General features: G+C 42.7%; 2 protein-coding genes across 3 annotated transcripts in view; one reads left to right on the top strand and one right to left on the bottom strand.

The window, feature by feature from the left end:
* The window catches only part of LOC112224387 (ER lumen protein-retaining receptor 2), a 6930-nt gene extending 1810 nt beyond the window's left edge, over positions 1 to 5120 (top strand). The window contains exons 2-5 of the mRNA XM_024387913.2: positions 960 to 1060; positions 1432 to 1590; positions 2063 to 2315; positions 3891 to 5120. Coding sequence (XP_024243681.1) covers positions 960 to 1060; positions 1432 to 1590; positions 2063 to 2315; positions 3891 to 3925 — 548 coding nt within the window. The 3' untranslated portion in view covers positions 3926 to 5120. The remainder of the gene's footprint in view (positions 1 to 959; positions 1061 to 1431; positions 1591 to 2062; positions 2316 to 3890) is intronic.
* Positions 4415 to 26326, bottom strand: LOC112224386 (zinc finger protein 841-like). Of its 2 annotated transcripts, none has more exons than XM_024387911.2 (7): positions 25963 to 26326; positions 13296 to 13498; positions 13078 to 13179; positions 9706 to 9798; positions 9446 to 9556; positions 8150 to 8273; positions 4415 to 8045 (listed from the first exon to the last, which is right to left on the bottom strand). In XM_024387911.2, exons 1-7 carry the CDS (start codon positions 26255 to 26257, stop codon positions 5317 to 5319), a joined length of 3657 nt encoding a protein of 1218 aa, XP_024243679.1. In that variant the 5' UTR covers positions 26258 to 26326; the 3' UTR covers positions 4415 to 5316. The 2 variants fall into 2 exon arrangements, with proteins under 2 accessions (XP_024243679.1, XP_024243680.1); XM_024387912.2 differs by lacking the exon at positions 25963 to 26326 and adding an exon at positions 19912 to 20382.

Genomic DNA, 26326 nt, shown 5'->3' with positions numbered 1-26326 from the left:
TTTGGATTTTTATCACAGTTGTCTCTACCTGGCCATGCTAGAGAGGAAAGAAGCTCTCAAAACATAACTGAGATTGTAGCCACTGACCATAGCCATACAATATCTTTGTGTATTGTTCAGGCATAGGAAGGTTGAGGGATGGATCTTCTTTCAGCACAGTGTGAAATAGTAGGTTTTTGCCATGGCAAGCCCAGGATTGTACATCAGGTGGTCTAAGCATTTGTATGTGATAATGCTGTACTAAGCCTACTTCTTATCAGACACTCAGTTGGTTGTGTGTTTGCAATTCACCTGTATGGAGTCCGACTAGCTTTTACCTCATCAAAGATGCTAAGTGGATTTGATCTGTCATGTTTTCATTCCTGCAGTTAGAATCAGAAATTAATGTACGCAAGCATCACAAACAAAGGTCACCTTATATTAATTTGATGTTGCTGCTTGTGGAATAAGTCACAGCCATAATGCCTGTAATGTCAGGAATTGCCATAGCAGTACCTTCAAGTTGATGACATTGACAAGTGTAAGATGGAACACAAAACATTGTAGTTGAGTCTGCAGGTCCTAACTGGGTTAGCCAGTGAAATGGGACAAAATTAGCTTTCCGGGTTTCGATTTCTACCAAGGGGCCACCAAAGTCCTTGTTCAAAAACACTTCTTTCCTTTCTGCCTCCCTGAGAATTAACACTGATCTGACCTGACTGGATAGGTGAAAGCAAGGATTTAACTTCATAGCCTCACACCAACCCTGTCCAGTGAGATCAGTGGTTACTCTAAGGAAGGATGCAAGGTTAACATCTCAATTCTTTCACAATTCAGATGAAGTTAATGAGACCGAATGAGAAGAAGCCACTTAGGGCTTTTGAGATGTACTCATGGTGGACTGTTGTGAGTTTAGAAGAGAAGAGAGACAGACATCTGACGTCTCATACACTTGGTTGGTGTTTTGTCTCTCTTGATAGGTATCTCTGGGAAGAGTCAGATCTTGTTCGCCTTGGTGTTCACCAGTCGCTACCTGGACCTGCTCACCTCCTTCATCTCCCTCTACAACACTACCATGAAGGTGAGACAAACACAAACAATGGACCTTGTGAGGGTGACAGGCTAATCCTCTTAGAGATCTTTTTTCAAGCAACACACCCTGCCCATTCTCTATAGTAGTGAGATCTACTCACGAGTCAATATTGAAGTACTGTTAAGTTGACACACCCTTGTATACCCAAGGTTCATTGGTGTATGAGTGGGTGCATCAAGAGTGTGTACCTCTAATTATGGAAACCACTAGTACGTTGAAAACACAAGCAGCTAATTTGCTCACTTTTCTAATCGGTTTCTGAGGTTGCCGTGTGCTTAACCTAATTGGATGTATACACACATCTTCCAAATAACAGTGAAAGGGATCAAGTTAGTGATTGGTGTATTGTATCGTTTAAGGTAATCTACATTGGCTGTGCGTACGCCACCGTGTACCTGATCTACGCTAAGTTCAAGGCCACCTATGACGGTAACCATGACACCTTCAGAGTGGAGTTCCTGGTCGTCCCCGTAGGAGGGCTGGCGTTCCTTGTCAACCACGACTTCTCTCCCCTCGAGGTAAGGACACACACCCTCTTGTCTCTCATTAAGATGAATGCATACTGCATTATACAGCAACCGATAGAGGCATTTTTTGGGGTTAAAAGCAAACGTCACATTCGAGTGATGCGTGCACATTCTCGCAACAAAACGCCCTGTCGCAGTTAGCATACACTGTCGGTACCTTCAAACTTAGCAGTGAGTGATGACCATGAAAACACAGAAGACTGACTATAGCTATGCTCAACAAGTATATTGTTCTTCTATCTCCATTTGTGATATTTTACCATGCCTCGCTGGCTTGCTAGGTAATCAATGCTCTGACATTTGCGATGTTGTCATGACGATAAGTCGGATGTGATCATATTTACTTTCATGTAAACAAACCGCTTTCTGATTCGGAACTGCGCACGCAACTTTTCACGACACCGCCGGGAAATGGGTCTACACAGCCACACACTCCACCTCTCACTATCTCCTCTCCCTCTAGATCCTGTGGACGTTCTCTATCTACCTGGAGTCGGTGGCCATCTTACCCCAGCTCTTCATGATCAGTAAGACGGGCGAGGCGGAGACCATCACCACCCACTACCTGTTCTTCCTGGGCCTGTACCGGGCTCTCTACCTCATCAACTGGATCTGGCGCTTCTACTTCGAGGGATTCTTCGACATGATCGCCATTGTGGCCGGTGTTGTTCAGACAATCCTGTATTGCGACTTCTTCTATCTGTATGTGACAAAAGGTGAGTCGAGCTTGCAGTCTTCGGCCTTATTTTCTAAGTTTGGAGCAGTGTTTCCGCAGCAGTCATTTAACTGTTGTGTTGCGCCACGGCAAAATTGCCACCACTCCAAAAAAAACATGGAAACATATTTTGGTCGGCACAATTTGAAGGTGTTAGAACGATCTCCATTTACTTTTCCTCTGCAAACAAAACAAGCAATTAATAGAAAAAACAGACAACCTCGTAGAATATTTTATCTACCTAGTTGGCTTGTGTGTTCTATACAAGATAAATATTCCTCTCCAGGTGCATTCAAGTTGCCGTGGCGCAGCACACCTCATCCCCATAATGTTTTTATTTACTTTGCTGCTCTTTTGCACACAAATATCACTACTTACACATCATCTGCTCATCTAGCACTTGTGTTAATCTGCTAAATTGTAATTACTTTGCTACTATGGCCTATTTATTGCCTTACCTCATGCCATTTGCACACACTGTAGACTTTCTTTTTTTCCCCCTATTGTGTTATTGACACTACGCTTGTTTATCCCATGTAACTCTGTGTTTCTGTCGCACTGCTTTGCTTTATCTTGGCCAGGTCGCAGTTGTAAATATAAAATGTATTCTGACAAGCAGTCAATGCACAACTATTCTTGCAATCGCAAGGAAAACAGCAGCTTTAATGGCCTTTGATAAGAGGGCGATCCCAGCTTTCCATTCCTACTTTATTTATTTCTCAACTCACAAATGTGTGGACTGAACCATTTTTAAACCAAGTTTTTAGCAGGGTCATGGTTAAACATGCTCTGCAATTCACTGAGTGAATAGTGGGGCTAAACATAACACTGGTCAATTGTAGGGTAACTAGGGGTAAAATGCTACCCTACACATTTTTTTGAGTGACTTAAAAAAAAGTTGTACAATAAGTTTCAACCAGGGAAAGTGTTGAGGGAATAGTGACATGAAGTGGTTTCTGTGGGAGGTACAGGCATGGTCATGTTATGCTGGGTGCCAGGTTACCCCTCTGCCAATAACGGCACATTTTCAGTTTTCCCCTCCCCACTCAGAACATTCCCAGACAGTCCTTGAGAAATTGCCTTTTGTGAAGATATTTTTTAATTGAAAACAATCCCAGTAAGGTACATGTTATCCCAAAATGGTTTAATATTGAGATAGAAATGGCTGCATTGGACCTTTAAACTTCAGTATATACACTGTAAACACTCAGTAAAAGATGGTGGCCAGTATGTTGCAATAATCTTTAGTGAACTATTAACAGAAAATATTTACAAAATAGCTACGTATAGGAGCAGATCATCATTGTACATGAGAACACACAACTGCAACGCATTTCGAATTCTTGTGCACCATTATGCACGATGCTTGAATGTATTCTTTTGCCAATATTATCTGTTAATAGTTCACTAAAGTTTATTGCAATGTAATGGCCGCCTTCTCGTCTTCTTTCTCAAGTTCATTCTTGAATATACCTGCCCACATCTCCACTGTAAAACACTCACCGGGAACTTCTGGTATTTGTCATAATGTGCTAAGGTCATCTGTTTAACCTAAAAAATCTCTCCTCTGTTTCAGTACTGAAAGGAAAGAAGCTGAGTCTGCCAGCCTAAGTGCCAAAGATCACCGATTTGGCAGACTCGCTGGGGGGGGTGGCACATGAGTTGCCCCCCTCCCATCCCCCCGCCAGTGTAAGATGCCTGAGACAGAGAGCGAGCCGCTTAGTTTGTCCTGTTTTTTGACCACTATCAGCAACACCTGTTCAGGAGGGTGCAAATGTCAGAGCGCTCAGATAGAAATGTATTGTATAGAGCTAGGGAATTTTCAGCTCTATTAATTATATTTCCATCTGCAACGCTTCACCTTGTTGAATGCAACCCAGAACAAACCCGAAAAGGCCATCCTGAAGCCTTCGGACTTCTGTTTGATGCATCTTGCCTGACCTTTTTTTATTACTCTGTATAAAGGAAGAAAAGTTTTCTAAATAAAAATGTGTACTCTGATTTGACACATTAGTGAATGAGCTGAAAACATAAATTGCCTGTGATTTGGCACTGTAAAATATTGGAGCGGACTTCGTGGTGGGATAGTATTGACTAAAACCGTTTAAGAGTATTTGCAACCTCAAATGTACTTTTTTTTTTTCCCTTCCTTAATCCAGAAAGAGGGGAAGTGTAATGGACTGTTATTCCCTTGGCTTTGGTTGGCAAACTTTTGTATTTTTTTCGCTTTCTGACCCAGTGTACATTCCTGTATAAAGACAGCCAGTTACTGTTCATTCATGACCTGGTCAATACTTAATATCCCACAAAAAGATTAAACTAATCAATTTATAGTTTGAATTGACCTGTAACTGTCACCTATTTGAAATCTCACTTACACCCCCAAAGAGTTTCACTGAAATACAGTATCGATAAACTGCCTTATCTTCATTGCTGTAAATTGCTTTCTTCATTTAAATTTACACCAAATCCCCTGTATCTATATTTTACTACCTGAGTATCATTTCAAAATGAGTCCATTCATTGGCAATATATAGGCTACCAACTCAGACATCAGCTCCTGAAACCAGTCATGTTTTATGCAGATTCATGTTTCTTAATGTCCATAGATTAGTCTACATGATGTGCATATTGTTGAGCTCACTTCAGATCTTTGACACATGATTATGGGCATTGAATTGTAACCAGACATCTGCCTTTAATTATTTGGCCTCACATGCAGATCATTCCTATTTTTTTTTTTTTTTACTGAGTTCTTTTGCATGCTGTTGCCACCACAAATAAAGATTTTACGGAAAACACTTGACTGAATGAGAAGAGGTGGGTGTTGATTGTACTTTATTAATACCAGAAGGAGAAAGTAGTCATTACAGCCATAGCAACAAACAAAATGTGCATGGTAAGGTTAGGCTGTCATTTGTTACTGGCTACATAAGCAGTTAATTTACAATTGCAAAACACAAATCCGCATTTATAGAGCATTGAGAACAAATTATCTTTAACTAAAAAGCTGGATGGCATTTATCTTGATGAGTCCGCAAACGGTCTCTACGATTGAAAGCTTTCCCACAATCCGTACATTGGTAAGGCTTCTCTCCTGTGTGCGTTTTCATGTGTCTGCTCAACTGATGGGAGGTGCTGAAGGACTTGTTGCAGGTGAGACACGAATACGGTTTCTCCCCGGTATGACTTCGCCGGTGTATGGTGAGATAATGGGCTTGAACAAAACCCTTCCCACAGTCCTTGCACTTGAATGGCCGGTCTCCAGTATGGTATCTCATGTGTATCCTCAGTTCAGATGCAGATTTGAAAACTCTGGTACATTCCTTATATGTGCAGGAATAAGGATTCTCCCCTGTGTGAATCAATACGTGTCTCGCCAATGGGGCAGGGCTATAGAATCCCTTACCGCAGTAGGAGCACGGGTAACGCACCCCTTTGTGATATACATTCTCATGCATCTTCATTTGACCTTTGTCCCTGAAAGCTTTGTTACACTGGGAACAAGGGAAACGTTTCACCTGAGGAGTGTGAACACGATTCATGTGTGTTTTCAGAATCCCCTTGGATTGGAAGCTCTTTCCACACTCCCAGCAAAGGCACGGTTTCTCTCCTGTGTGCGTTCTCTGGTGTGTCACAAGAGCAGTTTCAAAATGGAACTTCTTGGGACAGTGGGAGCACTTATATGGAAGATCCCCGGTGTGTGTCCTCTCGTGTCGGACGAAGACAGATAACTCGGCATAGCTTCTCTCACAGTAGGTGCAGCGGAACGGCCCGCTGAACTGATGGTCATCCACGTAGTGTCTGGAGAGGTATCTTATCACATTGAAGCTCTTCTCACACATGGTGCATTGAACCGGTTTGTGCTCTACCTTGTGAATTGCAAGCGTTTCTTGGTCTGGAAACATCCTTCGGCAATAGGCGCAGCGGAGCGGGTTGTGGATGCGTTTGTGTGCTGTCAGTGTGGATTTTAGCCCGAATTCCTTCCCACATTCATTACACTTGTGGATTTTCTTTTCCCCTAATTCAACAGGTTCACCCTTCCTCACCTTGCAGAACAGTCTCATGTGCCTCCTCAATACAAAGTCGAACTTGTATTTCGACCCACAACGGGGGCAAGCATGTGGGCGCTCATCTGAGTGAGAGAGAATGTGATATCTCAGGTATCCCGATATAAATTTATGGCAAATAGGACACCTTGCACAGCGTTTGGATGATCCTATAGGTGTGTTTGGTTCCGGGGTGGAAGATGGGTGTTTGGTTGCATTGGTGGAGGACGACGACTCACTGTCCTCAGGTGTTTCCTCAATAGGAAAGACACATCTTTCAATATGTTCCTGGAAGCTCCTCAAGGTCTTGTAAATCTTCTTACAGGTGGGACATCGATAGGGCCAGTCACCAGTGTGGGTCACCATGTGTTTCCTCAGAACTGCAGGACGCTGTACAACCTTACCGCACACCTTGCATGTCCTACGCTCCAGAGACCTTTTTGCTCTCGCTGATGACCCCTCCACAGAATGCATGTAGGTGAAGGCAGAATTCTGTTTGCTCAGAGTTGCAGAGAGTTGTATGATTCCTGCTTCACATGTCATGCTCTGCTGGTGTGTACTGCCTGATGGCCCTGGGTCTGTCTGCCCCGTAGCTGGAGGACCACGGCTCTCTCCAAGCTCCCCTTGTTGACGACTCAGAAAAAGACAAGCCTCTTCATGAGCCTTCACACTGTAATCGTGCTTGAAGGTCCTCTCACAGTTACTACATTGATGGATTCCTTTTTTCGGATGGGACTCCATGTGGATCTTCAGTTCGGAAGAGTTAGGGAAGATGTGTTTGCACACTCTGCACTTTTTGGGCTCAGTGTGGATAATCTGATGCCGCTTCATGCTTGAACCTGTTGCAAAAGTCTTCCCACAAACAGGACATGTCTTGCAGACAATGCGTTTGAGGTTTTTTTCATTTGGGCCTGCTTTTTGTCCTTGCGGACGTGGTAAAATTTTCTTCAACATCAGACCCTTGTATTGCATCACTGATATGGATGACTCATTGTCCTCAGGTGTTTCCTCAATAGGAAAGACACATCTTTCAGTATGTTCTTGGAAGCTTCCCAAGGCCTTGTAAATCTTCTTACAGGTAGGACATTGATAGGGCCAGTCACCAGTGTGAGTCAACATGTGTTTCCTCAAGACTGCAGGACGCTGTACGACCTTACCGCACAACTTGCATGTCCTACGCTCCAAGGACCTTTTGGCTCTTGGGACCTGTTGATTTGATTTGGGGGTCTGTGTCATGTTAGCAATGACAATCCCTTGTAGGTCCACCGAGGGTTTTTGTATCATGGAGAATCTGATTTCTTTAGACATGCCCATGTTTCTCTTTTGTTCAGGTTTGGGCTTTTTTCTGAATTTTTCATAATGGGTTTCTTCTTGCGTTTTGATTAGTTTAAAAGGCTTCTCTATACCATCTTCCCCTATACCCATCACTGTTTCGTACTCTGGTTCCACCTTGTCTGTCTCTGGGTCAGCAAACCCTGCATCATCCTCCACCTCCTCATCATCACTAACAGAGGATGTTTTGTTTTTCTCACATTCCCCTGATCTGCTATCCACCCCTTCTCTTTCTTTTACATCCATACGTGTTCCTTCTTTTTTCACCTCTGTTGTAATTACCACCCTTTCCACAGGAGGAAGACAGAGAGCTGAGAGAATGCAGTCCCCATCGGTGGAAGATGGAGGGTCTGAAAAAGGGAACCAAAATGCAACACAGACTTAAATTTGCAATGGGGGGGGTCCAAAACAAATCCATGATATAGCATGAAAATGATGGGTGCGAGATGCCTACCATGGTTGTCCAGCTGGCAGAGATCTCTGTGGTATTGAAGCAGGGTTTTCAGCTGCTGAGGGTGAGATATGGACTCAACACATTCCTCCAGAACAGAGGGGACATCACTGAGCAGCAAGGCAGCCTGACACAATAAGGAATAGAGTTAGAAGGAATATACAGTACCAGTCAAAAGTTTGGACACACCTACTCATTCAAGGGTTTTTCTTTATTTTTTACTATTTTCTACATTGTAGAATAATAGTGAAGACATCAAAACTATGAAATAACACATGGAATCATGTAGTAACCTAAAAAAAGTGTTAAACAAATCAAAATATATTTTATATTCTTCAAAGTAGCCACCCTTTGCCTTGACAGCTTCGCACACTCTTGGCATTCTCTCAATCAGCTTCATGAGGTAGTCACCTGGAATGCATTTCAATTTAACTGTTGTGCTTTTCTAAAAGTTAATTTGTGGAATTTCTTTCCTTCTTAATGCATTTGAGCCAATCTGTTGTGACATGGTAGTGGTGGTATACAGAAGTCCAGATCCTCTCTGGCTGGGCCACTCAAAGAGTTCAGAGACTTGTCCAGAAGCCACTCCTGCATAGTCTTGGATGTGGCCTCTGCTCCATTCATCCTTCCCTCGATCCTGACTTGTCTCCCAGTCCCTGCAGCTGAAAAACATCCACACAGCATGATGCTGCCACCACCATGCTTCACCGTAGGGATGGTGCCAGGTTTCTTCCAGACATGAGACTTGGCATTCAGGCCAAAGAGTTCAATCTAGGTTTCATCAGACCAAAGAATCTGGTTTCTCATGGTCTGAGAGTCTTTAGGTGCCTTTTGGCATTCTCCAAGCAGGCTGTCATGTGCCTTTTACTGAGGAGTGGCTTCCGTCTGGCCATTCTACCATAGGGCGTACAATTGGCCCAGCGTCGTCCAGGTTAGGGGAGGGTTTGGCCAGGGTAGGCCTTCATTGTAAATAAGAATATGTTCTTAACTAACTTGCCTAGTTAAATAGGTTAAATAAAAAAGAAAAAGTTGTAGAAACATCTCAAGGATGATCAATAGAAACAAGATGCACCTGAGCTCAATTTGAGTGTCATAGGAAAAAGGGTCTGAATACCTTTACAAATAAGGTATCGTTTTTTAATATTTTTAATACATTTGCAAAAAAAATAATTGAAAAACCTGTTTTTCGCTTTGTCATTATGGGGTATTGTGTGTAGATTGCTAAGGAAAATATTGAAAAAGTCAAGGGGTCTGAATACCTTCCGAAGGTACTGTATATACTTGTATTTCTACTAGTACCTGTTGGAAGTTTGACACAGGAAGTAGCTTCTCCAGTCTCGATAGGAATTGCCACATGAGTTTCTGTATGCCTACGTCATAACTTGGACCAAATTCTACAGGAAAAACATCCTAAAACAGAGTAAAGGAATATAAGCTATGAAAACATCTTAGAAGAGTATTATTGGATTTCTGGAAATACACAGCAGTGGAAATACACATAATGGAAGTGACCCACAACTCCATAGCCAAATCAATTCCATAGCCAAATACTTACTGACCTGGAAGAAATGTTCCCTCTCGCCTGGGTCTTTCAGAAGGGTTTGAACCAGCCCCAGGAAATTGGATTCAGATAACCCTACCTCTGCATCAGCCTTAAACACAGAATATTATTATTTTTGGTTTTTAAACAACTAATTGACCATCCTCGGTTCAATTATTTGAATTCATTTTGTTCTTTTTTCCCCTTCTGTGAGCTCAATGAACACATTGCACAGTTTCTCTAGAAAAATAAAATCTAGACGGAACTGTGCGATGTAGTAGGGAGTTGTAGATTCCAACAGGCCAATATTCTGCATAGTTTAACACAAACAAACATAGTAGTTAACTACAATGACCATAATTCATTGCGCATCTACTTGTCCAGTCTGTGTATCTTTTATGCCTGCTACGAAGAGAGAAGAATGCGTGACCTTGAGGTGATATAGAGAGCAGCTGTTGCTTCGTGAGGTATCGCTACCTGAAAATACATGATCTAAGTGATGGATAGTTGGTATTCAGCCTCATGTATTTCGAAAAATAGTGATTTTAATGTGAATGAATTATGGTTAACTTCTTAAGGTATAAGGGGCAGCATTTTCACTTTTGGATAAATAGCGTGCCCAATTTCAACTTCCTGCTACTCATGCCAAGAATATAAGATATGCATATTATTAGTAGATTTGGATAGAAAACACTCTGAAGTTTCTAAAACTGTTTGAATCATGTCTGTGAGTATAACAGAACTTATGTAGCAGGCAAAACCCCGGGGACTAACCGTTCAAACATTTTTTTTTTTGAAGTCTCTGTCTGTTCAGTGAGTTCTCATTGGCAAACGATACTTCTTAGGAACTTGTTTTCAGTTCCTACCGCTTCCACTGGATGTCACCAGTCTTTGGAATTTGGTTGAGGTTATTCATTTGTGCAATGAAGAAGTATGGCCATGTAGGAACTGCGTAACACTGTTGAGAGTTACGCAAGACTTAAAGTAGCTTGGATTGTTGTTTTCCTGTATTGAACACAGATAGACCAGACTTCAATTTGATCGATTATTAACGTTTAAAAATACCTAAAGTTGTATTACAAAAGTAGTTTGAAATATTTTTGGCAAAGTTTATAGGCAACTTTTGAAATATTTTGTAGTGACGTTGCTTATTTTGGAAGCTGTTTTTTTCGAGATCAAACGCGCCAATAAATGGACATTTTGGATATATATGGACGGAATTAATCAAACAAAAAGGACCAATTGTGATGTTTAAGAGACATTGGAGTGCCAACAAAAGAAGCTCGTCAAAGGCAGGGCACGTTTTATATTTTATTTCTGCGTTTTGTGTAGCGTCTGCAGGGTTGAAATATGCTACTCTTTGTTTACTGTTGTGCTATCATCAGAATATAGCTTCTTATGCTTTCGCCGAAAAGCCTTTTTAAAATCTGACATGTTGGCTGGATTCACAACGAGTGTAGCTTTAATTGAGTATCTTATATTTGTGATTTAATGAAAGTTTGATTTTTATATATATATATATTTTTTAATTTGCCGTGCTGCATTTTCCCTGGCTTTTGGCCAAGTGGGACGCAAGCGTCCCCTATACCATAAGAAGTTAATAAGTGATAAGCATTAAATGGGCAGTCACTACCATCATGGGACTTTTATTAATAGTTTTTCTGCATTGTTACAGCATTCAACCCACATAATGTAAAAATATACACTGCTCAAAAAAATAAAGGGAACACTAAAATAACACATCCTAGATCTGAATGAATGAAATATTCTTATTAAATACTTTTTTCTTTACATAGTTGAATGTGCTGACAACAAAATCACACAAAAATGATCAATGGAAATCAAATTTATCAACCCATGGAGGTTTGGATTTAGAGTTGCACTCAAAATTAAAGTGGAAAACCACACTACAGGCTGATCCAACGCTGATGTAATGTCCTTAAAACAAGTCAAAATGAGGCTCAGTAGTGTGTGTGGCCTCCACGTGCCTGTATGACCTCCCTTCAACGCCTGGGCATGCTCCTGATGAGGTGGCGGATTGTCTCCTGAGGGATCTCCTCCCAGACCTGGACTAAAGCATCCTCCAATTCCTGGACAGTCTGTGGTGCAACGTGGCGTTGGTGGATGGAGCGAGACATGATGTCCCAGATGTGCTCAATTGAATTCAGGTCTGGGGAACGGGCGGGCCCGTCCATAGCATCAATGCCTTCCTCTTGCAGGAACTGCTAACACACTCCAGCCACATGAGGTCTAGCATTGTCTTGCATTAGGAGGAACCCAGGGCCAACCGCACCAGCATATGGTCTCACAAGGGATCTGAGGATCTCATCTCGGTACCTAAAGGCAGTCAGGCTACCTCTGGCGAGCACATGGAGGGCTGTGCGGCCCCCCAAAGAAATGCCACCCCACACTATGACTGACCCACCGCCAAACCGGTCATGCTGGAGGATGTTGCAGGCAGCAGAACGTTCTCCACGGCGTCTCCAGACTCTGTCACGTCTGTCACATATGCTCAGTGTGAACCTGCTTTCATCTGTGAAGAGCACAGGGCGCCAGTGGCAAATTTGCCAATCTTGGTGTTCTCTGGCAAATGCCAAATGTCCTGCACTGTGTTGGGCTGTAAGCACAACCCCCACCTGTGGACGTCGGGCCCTCATACCACCCTCATGGAGTCTGTTTCTGACCGTTTGAGCAGACACATGCACATTTGTGGCCTGCTGGAGGTTGCCCTCCTACGGCCTCCTCCACGTCTCCTGACGTACTGGCCTGTCTCCTGGTAGCGCCTCCATGCTCTGGACACTATGCTGACAGACACAGCAAACCTTCTTGCCACAGCTCACATTGATGTTCCATCCTGGATGAGCTGCACTACCTGAGCCACTTGTGTGGGTTGTAGACTCAGTCTCATGCTACCACTAGAGTGAAAGCACCGCCAGCATTCAAAAGTAACCAAAACATCAGCCAGGAAGCTTAGGAACTGAGAAGTGGTCTGTGGTCACCACCTGCAGAACCACTCCTTTATTGGGGGTGTCTTGCTAATTGCCTATAATTTCCACCTGTTGTCTATTCCATTTGCACAACAGCGTGTGAAATGTATTGTCAATCAGAGTTGCTTCCTAAGTGGACAGTTTGATTTCACAGAAGTGTGATTGACTTAGAGTTACATTGTGTTGTTTAAGTGTTCCCTTTATTTTTTTGAGCAGTGTATATAATACTCAAAACTGAAAACTGTGATTATTTCTGTAATAATCTAACAAACTACATAAAAACAGCAACCGCTCAGCACTACACTTAGTCTGCATATGTTTTTTCCATGTCATATCAGAAATACATGAATGTCTATCACTGACCGGTTTAGACATTAGCTGAGGCTCTGCCTTAAGGAGCTCACCTGTGTCCTCCAGAAAGGTGTAAGGGTCTGTATCCTGTCCAGGTGTGGCTGAATGGTCTGGAGGTCTGTAATCGGCTTCGAGCGACACAACTCCAGGACCAGCTGAAAGCAGAGCAAACCAATCCAGGACACGTATGAGACAATAAACACTACTAAATATGATCATATCCCATCTTAACCATCATAATGAGCACTAGCTCCACCTCTAACTCTCTCACCCGTGCTCGAAGACCCAGAATAAGTTGGGCCCTCTGACTGTCATTCAGAAGCTCTGGAACAATCTCTGTAACCATGGTAACAAACTCCTCCAGCATCCCATAATCCATCACGTGTCTCTGCTGGATCGTTTGCCAGATGGCTGCTGAGACCAGCCGCATTGGAGGAATCATAAGCCGCAGAGAGGGGAGAGGAAGAGAGGGACCTGAAACACAGAAATTTACCAAATGATAAAACAATACCTCAACCACCCACCACCCGATGCTCCAGAAGAGGCGAGGGAAGTGCCAAAGCTAAGACTGAGCTTCTATCTCAAGGACATAAACAGCCACCACTAAAAAGAAGTTTGAATGATGAGCAACAAGTAGTGAATTAATGAGTACTGACTAGTGAGTGATGAGTTAAACACTCACTACCAGTCAAAAGTTTTAGAACACCTACTCATTCAAGGGTTTTTCTTTATTTGTACTATTTTCTACATTGTAGAATAGTAGTGAAGACATCAAAACTATGGAATCATGTAGTAACCAAACAAATCAAAATATATATGTTATATTTCAGATTCTTCAAATAGCCACCCTTTACCTTGATGACAGCTTTGCACAATCTTGGCATTCCCTCAACCAGCTTCATGAGGTAGTCACCTGGAATGTATTTCAATTAACAGGTGTGCCTTCTTAAAAGTTAATTTGTGGAATTTCTTTCCTTCTTAATGCGTTTGAGCCAATCTGTTGTGTTGTGACAAGGTAGGGGGGTATATAGTTGATGGCCCTATTTGGTATAAGACCAAGTCCATATTATGGCAAGAACAGCTCAAATAAGCAAAGCGAAACGACAGTCCATCATTACTTTAAGAGATGAAGGTCAGTCAATACAGAAAATGAAGAACTTTGAATGATCAAGCTCTATGATGAAACTGGCTCTCATGAGCACCGCCACAGGGATGGAAGACCCAGAGTTACCTCTGCTGCAGAGGATACGTTTATTAGAGAGTTACCAGCCTCAAATTGCAGCCCAAATAAATGCTTCAGAGTTCAGGTAACAGACATCTCAACATCAACTGTTCAGAGGACACCGTGTGAATCAGGCCTTTATGGTTGAATTGCTGTAAAGAAACCACTACTAAAGGACACCAATTATAAAAAGAGACTTGCTTGGGCCAAGAAACACAAGCAATGGACATTAGACCGGTGGAAATGTGTCCTTTGGTCTGGAGTCCAAATTGTAGACTTTTGGTTCCAACCGCCGTGTCTTTGGGAGACGCTGTGTGGGTGAACGAATGATTGCCGCATGTGTATTTCCCACTGTAAAGCATGGAGGAGGTGTTATGCTGTGGGGGTGCTTTGCTGGTGACACTGTCTGTGATTTATTTAGAATTCTAGCCACACTTAACCAGCATGGCTACCACAGCATTCTGCAGCGATACACCATCCCATCTGGTTTGCACTTAGTGGGACAATCATTAGTTTTTCAACAGGACAAAGACCCAACACACCTTCAGGCTGTGTAAGGGCTATTTGACCAAGAAGAAGAGTGATGGTGTGCTGCATCAGATGACCTGGCCTCCACAATCCCCCGACCTCAACCAAATTGAGATGGTTTGGGATGAGTCGGACCACAGAGTGAAGGAAAAACAGCCAACAAGTGCTCAGCATGTGTGGGAATTCCTTCAAGACTGTTGGAAAAGCATTCCAGGTGAAGCTGGTTGAGAGAATGCCAAGAGTGTGCAAAGCTGTCATCATGGCAAAGAGTGGCTATTTGAAGAACCTCAAATATAATATATTTTGATTTGTTTAGCACACTTTTGGTTACTACATGATTCATTGTGTTATTTCATAGTTTTGATGTCTTCACTATTATTCTACAATGTAGAAAATAGTAAAAATAAAGAAAAACCATTGAATGAGTAGGTGTTCTAAAACTTTTGACCGTACATCAATTAGTTAAAAATAATGTAATCATATGGGCAATGATCACATCAAATAGGTTAAAAAATGCTCGTGAAAATTATATAAAAGATATATTAGCTTGCTAGCTAGCTAGGTCTAACAATGTTATCTGAAAAAAGAAAGAGGCCATTGAGTATCTTTGTTTAGTAATTACCTTATTGCTACAGAATTGGACCACGATCAGACTTCACATTTTTTTGGTTATCATCGATTAGGGCGTTTCCACGTCAGCATGACACGAAAATAGTTTGGGTATCGTAAGATTGTTTTGGCAATTCTCACATAGAAACTTAATTGGGAGGAAGAATGTTTCATTTGCTTTTTGTATTTCTATAACAAACATATATTTTTTAAATCATGATGTAAGTGGCCATTTTAAGCTCCTTTTAGTCCCGACACAGGGGTTAAAGCAAAAAAAGTCCAATGACAAACTTATGTCGATCTCAGATCGATAGTCTGGGGCCAAGTTAACCTCCCCTTTCATGTAAGAAGGTTTGACCAATTCCAGTCCCCTTGCTGAGGAGGTCTGGGGAGAATTTACAGTGGGGCAAAAAAGTATTTAGTCAGCCACCAATTGTGCAAGTTCTCCCACTTAAAAAGATGAGAGGCCTGTAATTTATCATCATAGGTACACTTCAACTATGACAGACAAAATGAGAAGAAAAAAAAATCCAGAAAATCACATTGTAGGATTTTTAATGAATTTATTTGCAAATTATGGTGGAAAATAAGTATTTGGTAAATATCAAAAGTTTCTCAATACTTTGTTATATACCCTTTGTTGGCAATGACAGAGGTCATACGTTTTCTGTAAGTCTTCACAAGGTTTTCACACACTGTTGCTGGTATTTTGGCCCATTCCTCCATGCAGATCTCCTCTAGAGCAGTGATGTTTTGGGGCTGTTGCTGGGCAACACGGACTTTCAACTCCCTCCAAAGATTTTCTATGGGGTTGAGATCTGGAGACTGGCTAGGCCACTCCAGGACCTTGAAATGCTTCTTACGAAGCCACTCCTTCGTTTCCCGGGCGGTGTGTTTGGGATCATTGTCATGCTGAAAGATCCAGCCACGTTTCATCTTCAATGCCCTTGCTGATGGAAGGAGGTTTTCACTAAAAATCTCACGATACATGGCCCCATTCATTCTTTCCTTTACACGGATCAGTCATCCTGGTCCCTTTGCAGAAAAACAGCCCCAAAGCATGTTGTTTCCACCCACATGCTTCACAGTAAGTATGGTGTTCTTTGGATGCAACTCAGCATTCTTTGTCCTCCAAACACCACGAGTTGAGTTTTTACCAAAAAAGTTATATTTTGGTTTCATCTGACCATATGACATTCTCCCAATCTTCTTCTGGATCCTCCAAATACTTTCTAGCAAACTTCAGACGGGCCTGGACATGTACTGGCTTAAGCAGGGGGACACGTCTGGCACTGCAGGATTTGAGTCCCTGGCGGCGTAGTGTGTTACTGATGGTAGGCTTTGTTACTTTGGTCCAAGCTCTCTGCAGGTCATTCACTAGGTCCCCCCGTGTGGTTCTGGGATTTTTGCTCACTGTTCTTGTGATCATTTTGACCCCACGGGGTGAGATCTTGCGTGGAGCCCCAGATCGAGGGAGATTATCAGTGGTCTTGTAGGTCTTCCATTTCCTAATAATTGCTCCCACAGTTGATTTCTTCAAACCAAGCTGCTTACCTATTGCAGATTAGGACATCTACTGTGTGCACGACAAGTAACTTTTCCAACAATTGTTTACAGACAGATTATTTCACTTATAATTCACTGTATCACAATTCCAGTGGGTCAGAAGTTTACATACACTAAGTTGACTGTGCCCCTAAACAGCTAGGAAAATTCCAGAAAATTATGTCATGTCTTTAAAAGCTTCTGATAAGCTAATTGGCATCATTTGAGTCAATTGCAGGTGTATCTGTGGATGTATTTCAAGCCATACCTTCAAAATCAGTGCCGCCTTGCTTGACATCATGGGAAAAATCTAAAGAAATCAGCCAAGACCTCAGAAGAATAATTGTAGACCTCCACAAGTCTGGTTCATCCTTGGGAGCAATTTCCAAATGCCTGAAGGTACCACATTCATCTCTACAAACAATAGTACGCAAGTATAAACACCATGGGACCACGCAGCCGTCATACCGCTCAGGAAGGAGACGTGTTCTGTCTCCTAGAGATGAACGTACTTTGGTGCGAAAAGTGCAAATCAATACCAGAACAACAGCAAAGGACCTTGGTGAAGATGCTGGAGGAAACAGGTAGAAAAGTATCTATATCCACAGTAAAACGAGTCCTATATCGACATAACCTGAAAGGCCACTCAGCAAGGAAGAAGCCACTGCTCCAAAACCGCCATAAAAAAGCCAGACTACAGTTTGCAACTGCACATGGGGACAAAGATCGTACTTTTTAGAGAAATGTCCTCTGGTCTGATGAAACAAAAATATAACACTTTGGCCATAATGACCATTGTTGTGTTTGGAGGAAAAAGGGGGATGCTTGCAAGCCAAAGAACACCATCACAACCGTGAAGCACGGGGGTGGCAGCATCATGTTGTGGGGGTGCTTTGCTGCAGGAGGGACTGGTGCACTTCACAAAATAGATGGCATCATGAGAAGGAAAATGATGTGGATATATTTAAGCAACATCAGTCAGGAAGTTAAAGCTTGGTCGCAAATGGGTCTTCCAAATGGACAATGACCCCAAGCATACTTCCAAAGTTGTGACAAAATGGCTTAAGGACAACAGTTAAGGTATTGGAGTGGCCATCAAAGCCATGACCTCAGTCCTATAGAAAAGGAGGAGGCAAGGAGGCCTACAAACCTGACTCCGTTACACCAGCTCTGTCAGGAGGAATGGGCCAAAATTCACCCAACTTATTGTGGGAAGCTTGTGGAAGGCTACCTGAAACGTTTGACCCAAGTTAAACAATTTAAAGGCAATGCTACCAAATACTAATTGAGTGCATGTAAACTTCTGACCCACTGGGAATGTGTTATTATTCAGACATTTCACATTCTTAAAATAAAGTGGTGATACTAACTGACCTAAGACAGGACATTTTTACTAGGATTAAATGTCAGGAAATGTGAAAAACTGAGTTGAAATGTCTTTGGCTAAGGTGTATGTAAACTATCGACTTCAACTACATTTGCCAACTGCTTTCAAAAAATGTTTTCTGCGATTGCACTAAGAATTGTTGTGCATTTGACAGCTTGTCAGAAAACATGTTTCCCTCCTATAGCTCTCGCAACTGGAATGTGCCTCGAGAGGAATATTTATCTCTCATAGAACACACAACAAGCCAACTAGGTAAAACTATTCTACCATAGGGTTGTCCGATTTTGTTTTAATAACATTACATGGCAAAAATAGCAACACTGGAAAGTTACATCCTGAGTGAAAGTATATAGGCTTTGAATTACTTTGCCAGCAGTTGAGCAGTGCATTATAGACTATTTAGTTTCCTAAATTTTAACATCAGAGTTTCATAAACAATCATGCATGTCAGTTCAGTGCACAGAGCAAATATTTTTGGGGGGAGAATACATTTATTTGGGAATATATTTCATAGCCTAATACAGACAGAAGCATGTCTGTTCTATGTCATCTCCAAACCAGCCCTCCTGGAGATTTTTATTGCGGATCTACACGGATAACAAAAACGACGTGCAGTGACGGGGAACATTAGCCTCTGCCTATACATGCCTCCTGTAAGACCCTACGATCTGTGAAACGTACATGATACAGACATCATCTTGGTGTCATTATACTCCTTATAGTGTGCTCTAAAATATGTATGTCTACATTCTGAAAATGTGTTAAACATAAAAAAATATCAAAAGTACCTTTTTGATTTGGTTCAATTTTAGACATACTGTTTAAAACACTACACTCTAAGTAGATAACATTTCCAGAGTGAGCTCACTGCTACGTTTTAAGTAATGATCAAATATATGAGCAACGCCAACACAGTGAATGGGAAATGGACTCAAAGGGCACTCCCTCTGCTGGTGATGTGCTGAATGTGCAATCTAAAGGAGGTCCGATTGGTTACATTTTTATGCATAAAATGGGTAATATTTTCAAAAGTACCAGATAGTACACTTTGGAAATTTGACGAATTTGAAGAGTATATTGTGTACTTTTGAGATATTCATATTAATATGTTGGATAAGTTCTTAGTAAACAATTATTTCAGAATCTAGAGACTTACTCCATATTTGGGACCACACTATAATGAGTATAATGATACCAAGATATCTGTATCATGTAGTTACTGTTCACGGATCATAGGATCTTACAGGAGGTATGTATAAGTAAAAAATGGCCTATAATGTCCACTTTCTTCACAATTTGCAAGGACAAATTTTGTCCTACAAATGTAAAAAAATAATCTAAAACATTCTTCCTCCCTATTGAAGTCTGTGACAACTGCCTGAACAATATTTTCAAGACACGCTGGGGGGGGGGGTCGTCTATTACAACGTTTACCTCGACATAGAACCTACCTTGTGACAAATATGTTTTTGTTCCTATTCATCAACATTCGGTTTCAGGAAGTTAGCCACTTAGCTAGCTAGCTCGCCATGTTTTTGGTTACTGGAGGTCTATCCACTATAGCTATATACCTTCCTTAGATAAGAATGTTTTTACCTTTTACTCCACGGATGTGTCTTTCCATCTTGAGTGTTCCTTGCAGTTACATCCGAAAACGTTTGGTATGAGAATGAGGTTAATAATATCCACGTTTACTCCCAAGTTTGCAAAATACGAAATGTCTCGCTTTTACATCCGTGTGGAAGCTATTTCGACAGTGTAATAGTTCCGACACAAGTTCGCTGGAGCGGAAAACTTGAGCTACGGAATAATTTTAGAGTAGGACTGCCGACCAGCGTTTTCATTACTAATAATACGGTTAGTGCTACCCGGGATCCTTGGGACGTCCCTAACCCTAACCTTTAAAAGCCAATTTATGCTTGAAATGAAAATGTGTTCGGAGGCTCCGTATGCATACAGATGCCAAATTGAGCTCTGTACCGCATCGCTGTGCGTCTCATAAATGTTGTAGGAATTTGACTTGAGGTGGGCGGGAGGTACTGTATAAACACCAACTCACTTCCTTGAAAACAGCTCTGCTCAACAGCTCTGCGCTGCAGTGGCGACCCGATTGGGAAAGGCCCCACCTGTTCTGAGTCCCACCCATTTAGCTAAAAAATAATAATTAAAGTTGCTAATGTTCTCTAGTTGCTCAGTGTTCTTTCACTCATTGGGACACTACATCACAGCAAAATCTACAGGGAGAGCTTGAAAATTCAAGCCATAGATTTACATTAGAAGTGCCCATCAAGGTAATTTGCCACAGATAAAAATGTCAAATTGCTTTGATTGGACTGATCGTGTCAACATTATACTTTCAAAATCTTAGCTAGCAAGCAAGACAAGCAGTCATCATCAGGAATCAAGTTGACAATCTACTGGCAAATCCTTGGACATAAACATTACACAACAATTTGGAAATCGCAAATTCATCAATGAGTGGTTTGGAAGGAATCATTGGCTAACTGCAAGCGTTGCAAAGCAATCACTAGCCTGCTAGTCAGTGGAGAGGGTGTGTGGTCCAAGTCTGGGTTTAAGGGTCTCTTTTCCAAGCTTAAAAGGATAAACATTCACATGCCATGGGTCAGAAAAGTTTGACAACCATGCTGTCAATCCAGCATGACTTCTACCGCATTCAAAACAACTAGAAACTCTGAACTGGGAACCTCAGACTTCAGTGAGCTCAAGACAACTGGGAACTCTGAAAAAAAACTAGCTCTGACTGTTATAATACTGTTATAACACGTTTTGAACTATCATCCAACTCGGAATTCCAAGTCAGAAACTCTGGCCTCTTTCTAGAGCTCCAACCGGAGATCACTGACGTCATGAGGCAACCTTGTTTTTTTCTGAGTTCCCAGTTAATCCATAGAATGCCAGACTTTGATGACAAAGTTTGATGACAAATTTGCCCACAAGAAGGACCGCCGCGCCACCTTCCTTTTCAAGTGAGCACAGCACAACAAGTATTGTATGCTGCTACAGAAATTATGTAATATGCCAGGGAGATATGTATAGTGTAGCTAAGAAAGTAACACTAACTGTATGTTGTGAGTAAGCTGTTAGTAGCCCATGTGCCTCACCCTAATAATTTGGTAACCCTAACCCTAACCCTAACCCTTCCCCCTCATAATTTAGCATACTGTTCTGACTTGGTGGTGCACATGTAACCTATAGCCTGTTTTAGAGAAATGCCATCATCGAATATTGTAAGTGCTTTGATTGTCTGCTCATCCTACAGTTCTGACTTGGTGTACAGGGAGAATACTGTAAGAACGGCCAATGTTCTGAATTCTGTCGCTGTACATTTCAAAAGTGCTGAACAAATAGTTACATTGACTACGTCCATCCTAGCTCACTCATTAATTTCTTAATCGAAATGACAGATTGCCTCTTATCTGCTCAAAACGTGAACATAAAATAATCCCGCACAAACAAGGGCGGGCTTCACAAGCATTTAAAAGGTAAGCAAATCAAGAAAACACAAATAGGAACAGGTGCAACTCATAAGACTAAACTAACAGAAAAGGGAAAAGTGGCGGCTAGTAGGCCGGTGACGACGACCGCCGAGCACTGCCCGAACCGGCAGGGGAGCCAACTTCGATGGGAGTCGTGACAGTGGGCACCGTTTGTTACCGTTATAGTGCAGTTAATGTATTGTTTAGTGTTGTGTGGTGGCTTTGCTGGCATGCACCCCCAAAATATTTTGGGAGTTTGCCTCACCAAGATTTACATGCTGAAATCGCCACTGCTGCAATGTTCCGCGAAGCAGACGTATGAATGCCTTGACTTCTGCAGAGGCCGTATCACCATCAGTGCTGCACGGCAAATGCAGAGGACAAAAGGTACTATAAATGTATAGCTCAATGAGCTCTACCAGGGCGTTGGCTAAACGGGCTACAGTTTATGTCAAAGTGATGTCACACTCTCGCTCTGAACTCTGGGTTTTCTTGTTTGGGCAAAAATCCATCATGCATCCTCTCACCTGATGCTGACTAGGAGGGATGCAGCTAAGACCGAAAGTGACATTTTCGTAGTAGGTTAGGAGAACCTACTCAGCAGGTTACTGTTAGGAAAGGGGTAGCTAAAATACTTTCACGGTCATCATAAACAGGAGACCAAGGCGCAGCGTGGTAGCGAACATAACGCTTTATTTAAAGAGAGAACACTGAACAGAACTTAAACAAAATGTGAAGCAATGTGGCTAGTGCAGAACAGGCAACTAAACATAGAATAACAACCCACAAAATATCCAAGGAATATGGCTACCTAAATATGGTCCCCAATCAGATTGAGAACCAATCTAGGCAACCATAGACATATAAACACCTAGACTAGAAAAACCCTAGACATACAAAAACCTGTAGACAATACAAAAATTAAACAAAACACCCTTGTCACACCCTGACCTAACCAAAATAATAAAGAAAACAAAGCTAAATTATATAATGAATGATAGTAAAAAGCTTAAATAAAATTTTGGGCAAAAAGGCAAACTCGGCTCCATCATTCATTGAATCAGATGGCTCATTCATCACAAAACCCACTGATATTGCCAACTTCTTGAATTATTTTATCATTGGCAAGATTAGCAAACATAGGCATGACATGCTAACAACAAATTCTGAACCTACACATCGATGTATAACTAACAAATTATGAAAGAAGCATTGTAAAAAAAGTATCATTGTCTATCAACAATGACAAGACACCTGGGTCTGACAACTTGAATGGAAAATTACTAAGGATGATAGCAGACGATATTGCCACATCTTCAATATAAGCCTACAGGAAAATGTGTCCTTAGGTCTGGAGTGAAGCAAAAGTCATTCCGTTACCCAAGAATAGCAAAGCACCCTTTACTGGCTCAAACTGTCGACCAATCAGCCTGTTGGGATGGCGCACCACAAATCAGTGAATTCCAAAAAGGGATGTAAAGAAACGTGTACAGGGTTGCGTTCTCAGCAGCAGCACCAACTGTCAGAAAAGGTATCCAAAATTGAAACGGGGTGGAATACCATCAAATCGTTTGATAAAGAAGAGGTAATTTATGAGAAACTAGGAGCCCGACCAAGGGGCCAAACACAACCAGAACCGCTTGAGCTGCCGATTGAACCACTAGATACAGCCATAAAAAGACCAGCCGACTGAAGGAGCAGTTGGGGGAACATAACTACACCCAATCATGGTAGCCCTTTTCCAACAACTTCTCATCTGCCTGGAGAGGAGGGACGAAGACCTCAAGCAGGAGTTCCGGGGCCTATGACAATCTATCCTCACAGCTCCTCACCAAGCGGAACTCGTCAGTGAGAGCACAAGATTGGGTCTGCCAACACCAGGACGTCAGAGGATGGACACAGCAGGGTCTCCAAGCAGTGATGAGGCCAGCCCCAGCACCAGGAGATCAGTCCAGCAGCACTAACGTCCACCCCCCAGCATTCCTGAGGAAGAAGCCGAAGATGCCTGCATACCAGCAGGGGGAGGACATTGAAAACTACCTGCTGAGGTTTGAGCGAATGGCCAAGACGTGGCGGTGTCCAGAGGTAGAGTGGGCCTGCAGGCTCGTCCCATTGCTCATGGGCAAGACCTTTAGAGGCTTACACAGCAATGGCTGAGGGGTTGTCCAACGTCTACAAGGACCTGAAGAAAATGCTGGTGAAGTTCCACATCTCCCTGGAGACCTACCGTCAATGCTTCATAGCTGCATCGACACCATCGGGTGAGTCGCTGAAGGAGACGTACCACAGTCTCAGGGGCCTCTACCGACAATGGGTTTGACCGTAGGAGAAGAACCAGATTAGAGATTGGTGAGGTTGTCATCCTCGAGAGACTTCTACAAGTTCTCCCACTCGACACTCAAACCTGGGTCCGAGAGCACAAGCCCAAGGATGGGCTTATGGCGGACAAGCTGGCACTGCAGTACCTTAATGCACGTGAAAGGGGCCCACTGTTACGTTCCCCAGTTTATGTGTTGTAGTTTGTGTATTTGCATGTGTTTATTTCAGGAAATGGCTTCCTGAAATCCCTCAAGCAGCTGATTGGTCAACTCCAGGGCTAATTGGAGAGCTGACCCCGCCCCCTCGTCAAGACGCAGCTGTCTCCAATTACACATTCATTCTGAAGCTATATAAAAGCCAGTGTTCTGTTCAGGAGAGAGATTTTTGGAGGTAGAGATTTGCTAGAAGGTCATTGCAGAGAGATTTTGAGAGGTTGATTTTGCTGGGAGTTCATTGCTCAGATAGAGCTTATTTGATGTCCTTTGTTTCTTAGTTTGTTTGTGAAATTGTTTAATATTCTGTTTCATTTGTTCCCAGGGGGAAGGGGAAGGCACCTAGGGAGTGCTTAGGCAAGAGGCCCGCGGGCATACATATACCCGTAGTATATTCATTGTCTATGCACAATAGGTAAGACCTGGGCGGACCACCCCCTGTATTTTGGTTAGGGCACCAGGTGGTGCTAAATTAGGTAAGTAGTGGGTAGGCAGGTAAGATAGGAGAGGGGGGGCTTGAGATTTACTTTCTTTGCTTTGGTTCCGTCCAGCCCCTTTTCCCCATATTACCGTGTAAAGGAATAAAGTCCTTGTAAACGGTACCACATTCTGCCTGTTGTCATTCTTACTCGCACCTACAGTCCATACCTTTTTCACTTCACAGAGAGTTTAGTTGTAGCAGGGTGTTGCGTTCCCTCTTCATAGAGGCGTGCGTAACACCCACCATGAGTGGCAGCATCCGCTCCAAGGAGTTTCAGAGACACAAGGAACATCAAAGATGGTGGAGGTAACTCTGGGGGGTATGTGTCTGGGAGGAGGGAGGTAAGGGATCATACAGTTCGCTCTGATGGAAGGGCCTAACCTGTTTTTACTGCCAGCAGCAATGGCACAAAACTTCAATGTGTCTACTTCATAAATCCAAGCTCTCAGGTTACAGTTATGTTCCCAGAGAGGGGGATGGTTTTCAGGATAGGCAGAGGGGGAAGGGTCAGTCTTGGTACCTGTAAAAGTGAATGGTTAAAGTCTTACTGCAATGATTGACATCGCATTTCGCTGTCTTTGATCAGAAAATGCCATGTACCTGGTTATGGCATTGATTATGGTCACCAGACACTCATCCAGTGTGTCCACGGTGACCAATCGCAGCAGCCCACAGCTGAGCTCACAGGGCCAGAAGTACCTCCTCAAAGTTGAGGTAATGGAGAAGCTACCTTTTGAGATGATTAATGGGAGGGATGTGCCTGTATGGAAATATGGGGGGTCAGTTAAATGAGCAGTCAGTTTGCCAGTCTGATGTTCATGTATCATGCTCAGTTGTCACTTGTTCCCAGGCCAAAGCTAATTTACAACCTCTGCTTGACTTGTGTGATAGTCTGTGCGAGGGGGGAACCAAAGGGCCCAGAAAGTAACGCCACCATCGGCGTCTTGAGAAGTATGTGGGGACTCCTGTGCCTGTCAGTGATGTGTCTGGGTTAGAGGTGCAATGGGATGTTCCACAAAAAAATTTTACACTTCAGAAGTCTGATGCAACCTTAAAACGTTTGTTTGACAAGGCCTTAGCTGGGGACAGCCAATCTTCATGTGGGGGGATTTACACAGTAGACAACCACATACTCTACCTTGGATCAGAAGCAGATGCAGGAAGTTAGTGGTGCCGTCCTCAAGGCCTAGGAAGCGAGGGAGGAACACTCCAAGGGGACGTCCTTCTTGGTCCGCAGAGTAGAAGAAGAGGCGGATTCGGAGAGGGTAACAGAGGCATGCAAGGGACGAGCAGAGGTCATACTGGCTCACCTGGAAGAAGGCAAACAAGATGAGCTGAAGCAGCTGTTTGGCAAGTATCAGAGGCCAGGAAGAACCAAGATCCTGGAACATGTCATCCGTTTGAAGCCTGACCAGAACCCTGTGCGCCAGCATCCTTACCACAACACTTAACAAAGAGCTGCAGTCAGTTTCAGAATGGGTGGCAAGAAATAAGTTAAGTTA

The sequence above is a fragment of the Oncorhynchus tshawytscha genome, linkage group LG25 (genome assembly GCF_018296145.1).
Source record: "Oncorhynchus tshawytscha isolate Ot180627B linkage group LG25, Otsh_v2.0, whole genome shotgun sequence".
Lineage (NCBI taxonomy): Eukaryota > Metazoa > Chordata > Actinopteri > Salmoniformes > Salmonidae > Oncorhynchus > Oncorhynchus tshawytscha.
The sequence above is the reverse complement of the archived record's forward strand: the minus strand, read 5'-3'. Positions and strand labels throughout refer to the sequence as shown.

What these genes read in the sequence shown, in the direction of transcription:
- LOC112224386 (XM_024387911.2), bottom strand. Translation starts at nt 26,257, where the DNA reads ATGCTGGCGCACAGGGTTCTGGTCAGGCTTCAAACGGATGACATGTTC. An exon ending in CACCTTTCTGGAGGACACAG is followed by an intron (nt 9,799 to 13,077) that starts GTGAGCTCCTTA and finishes TCTGTGTTTAAG; the next exon opens with GCTGATGCAGAGGTAGGGTT. An exon ending in CTGTGTCAAACTTCCAACAG is followed by an intron (nt 8,274 to 9,445) that starts GTACTAGTAGAA and finishes TTATTGTGTCAG; the next exon opens with GCTGCCTTGCTGCTCAGTGA.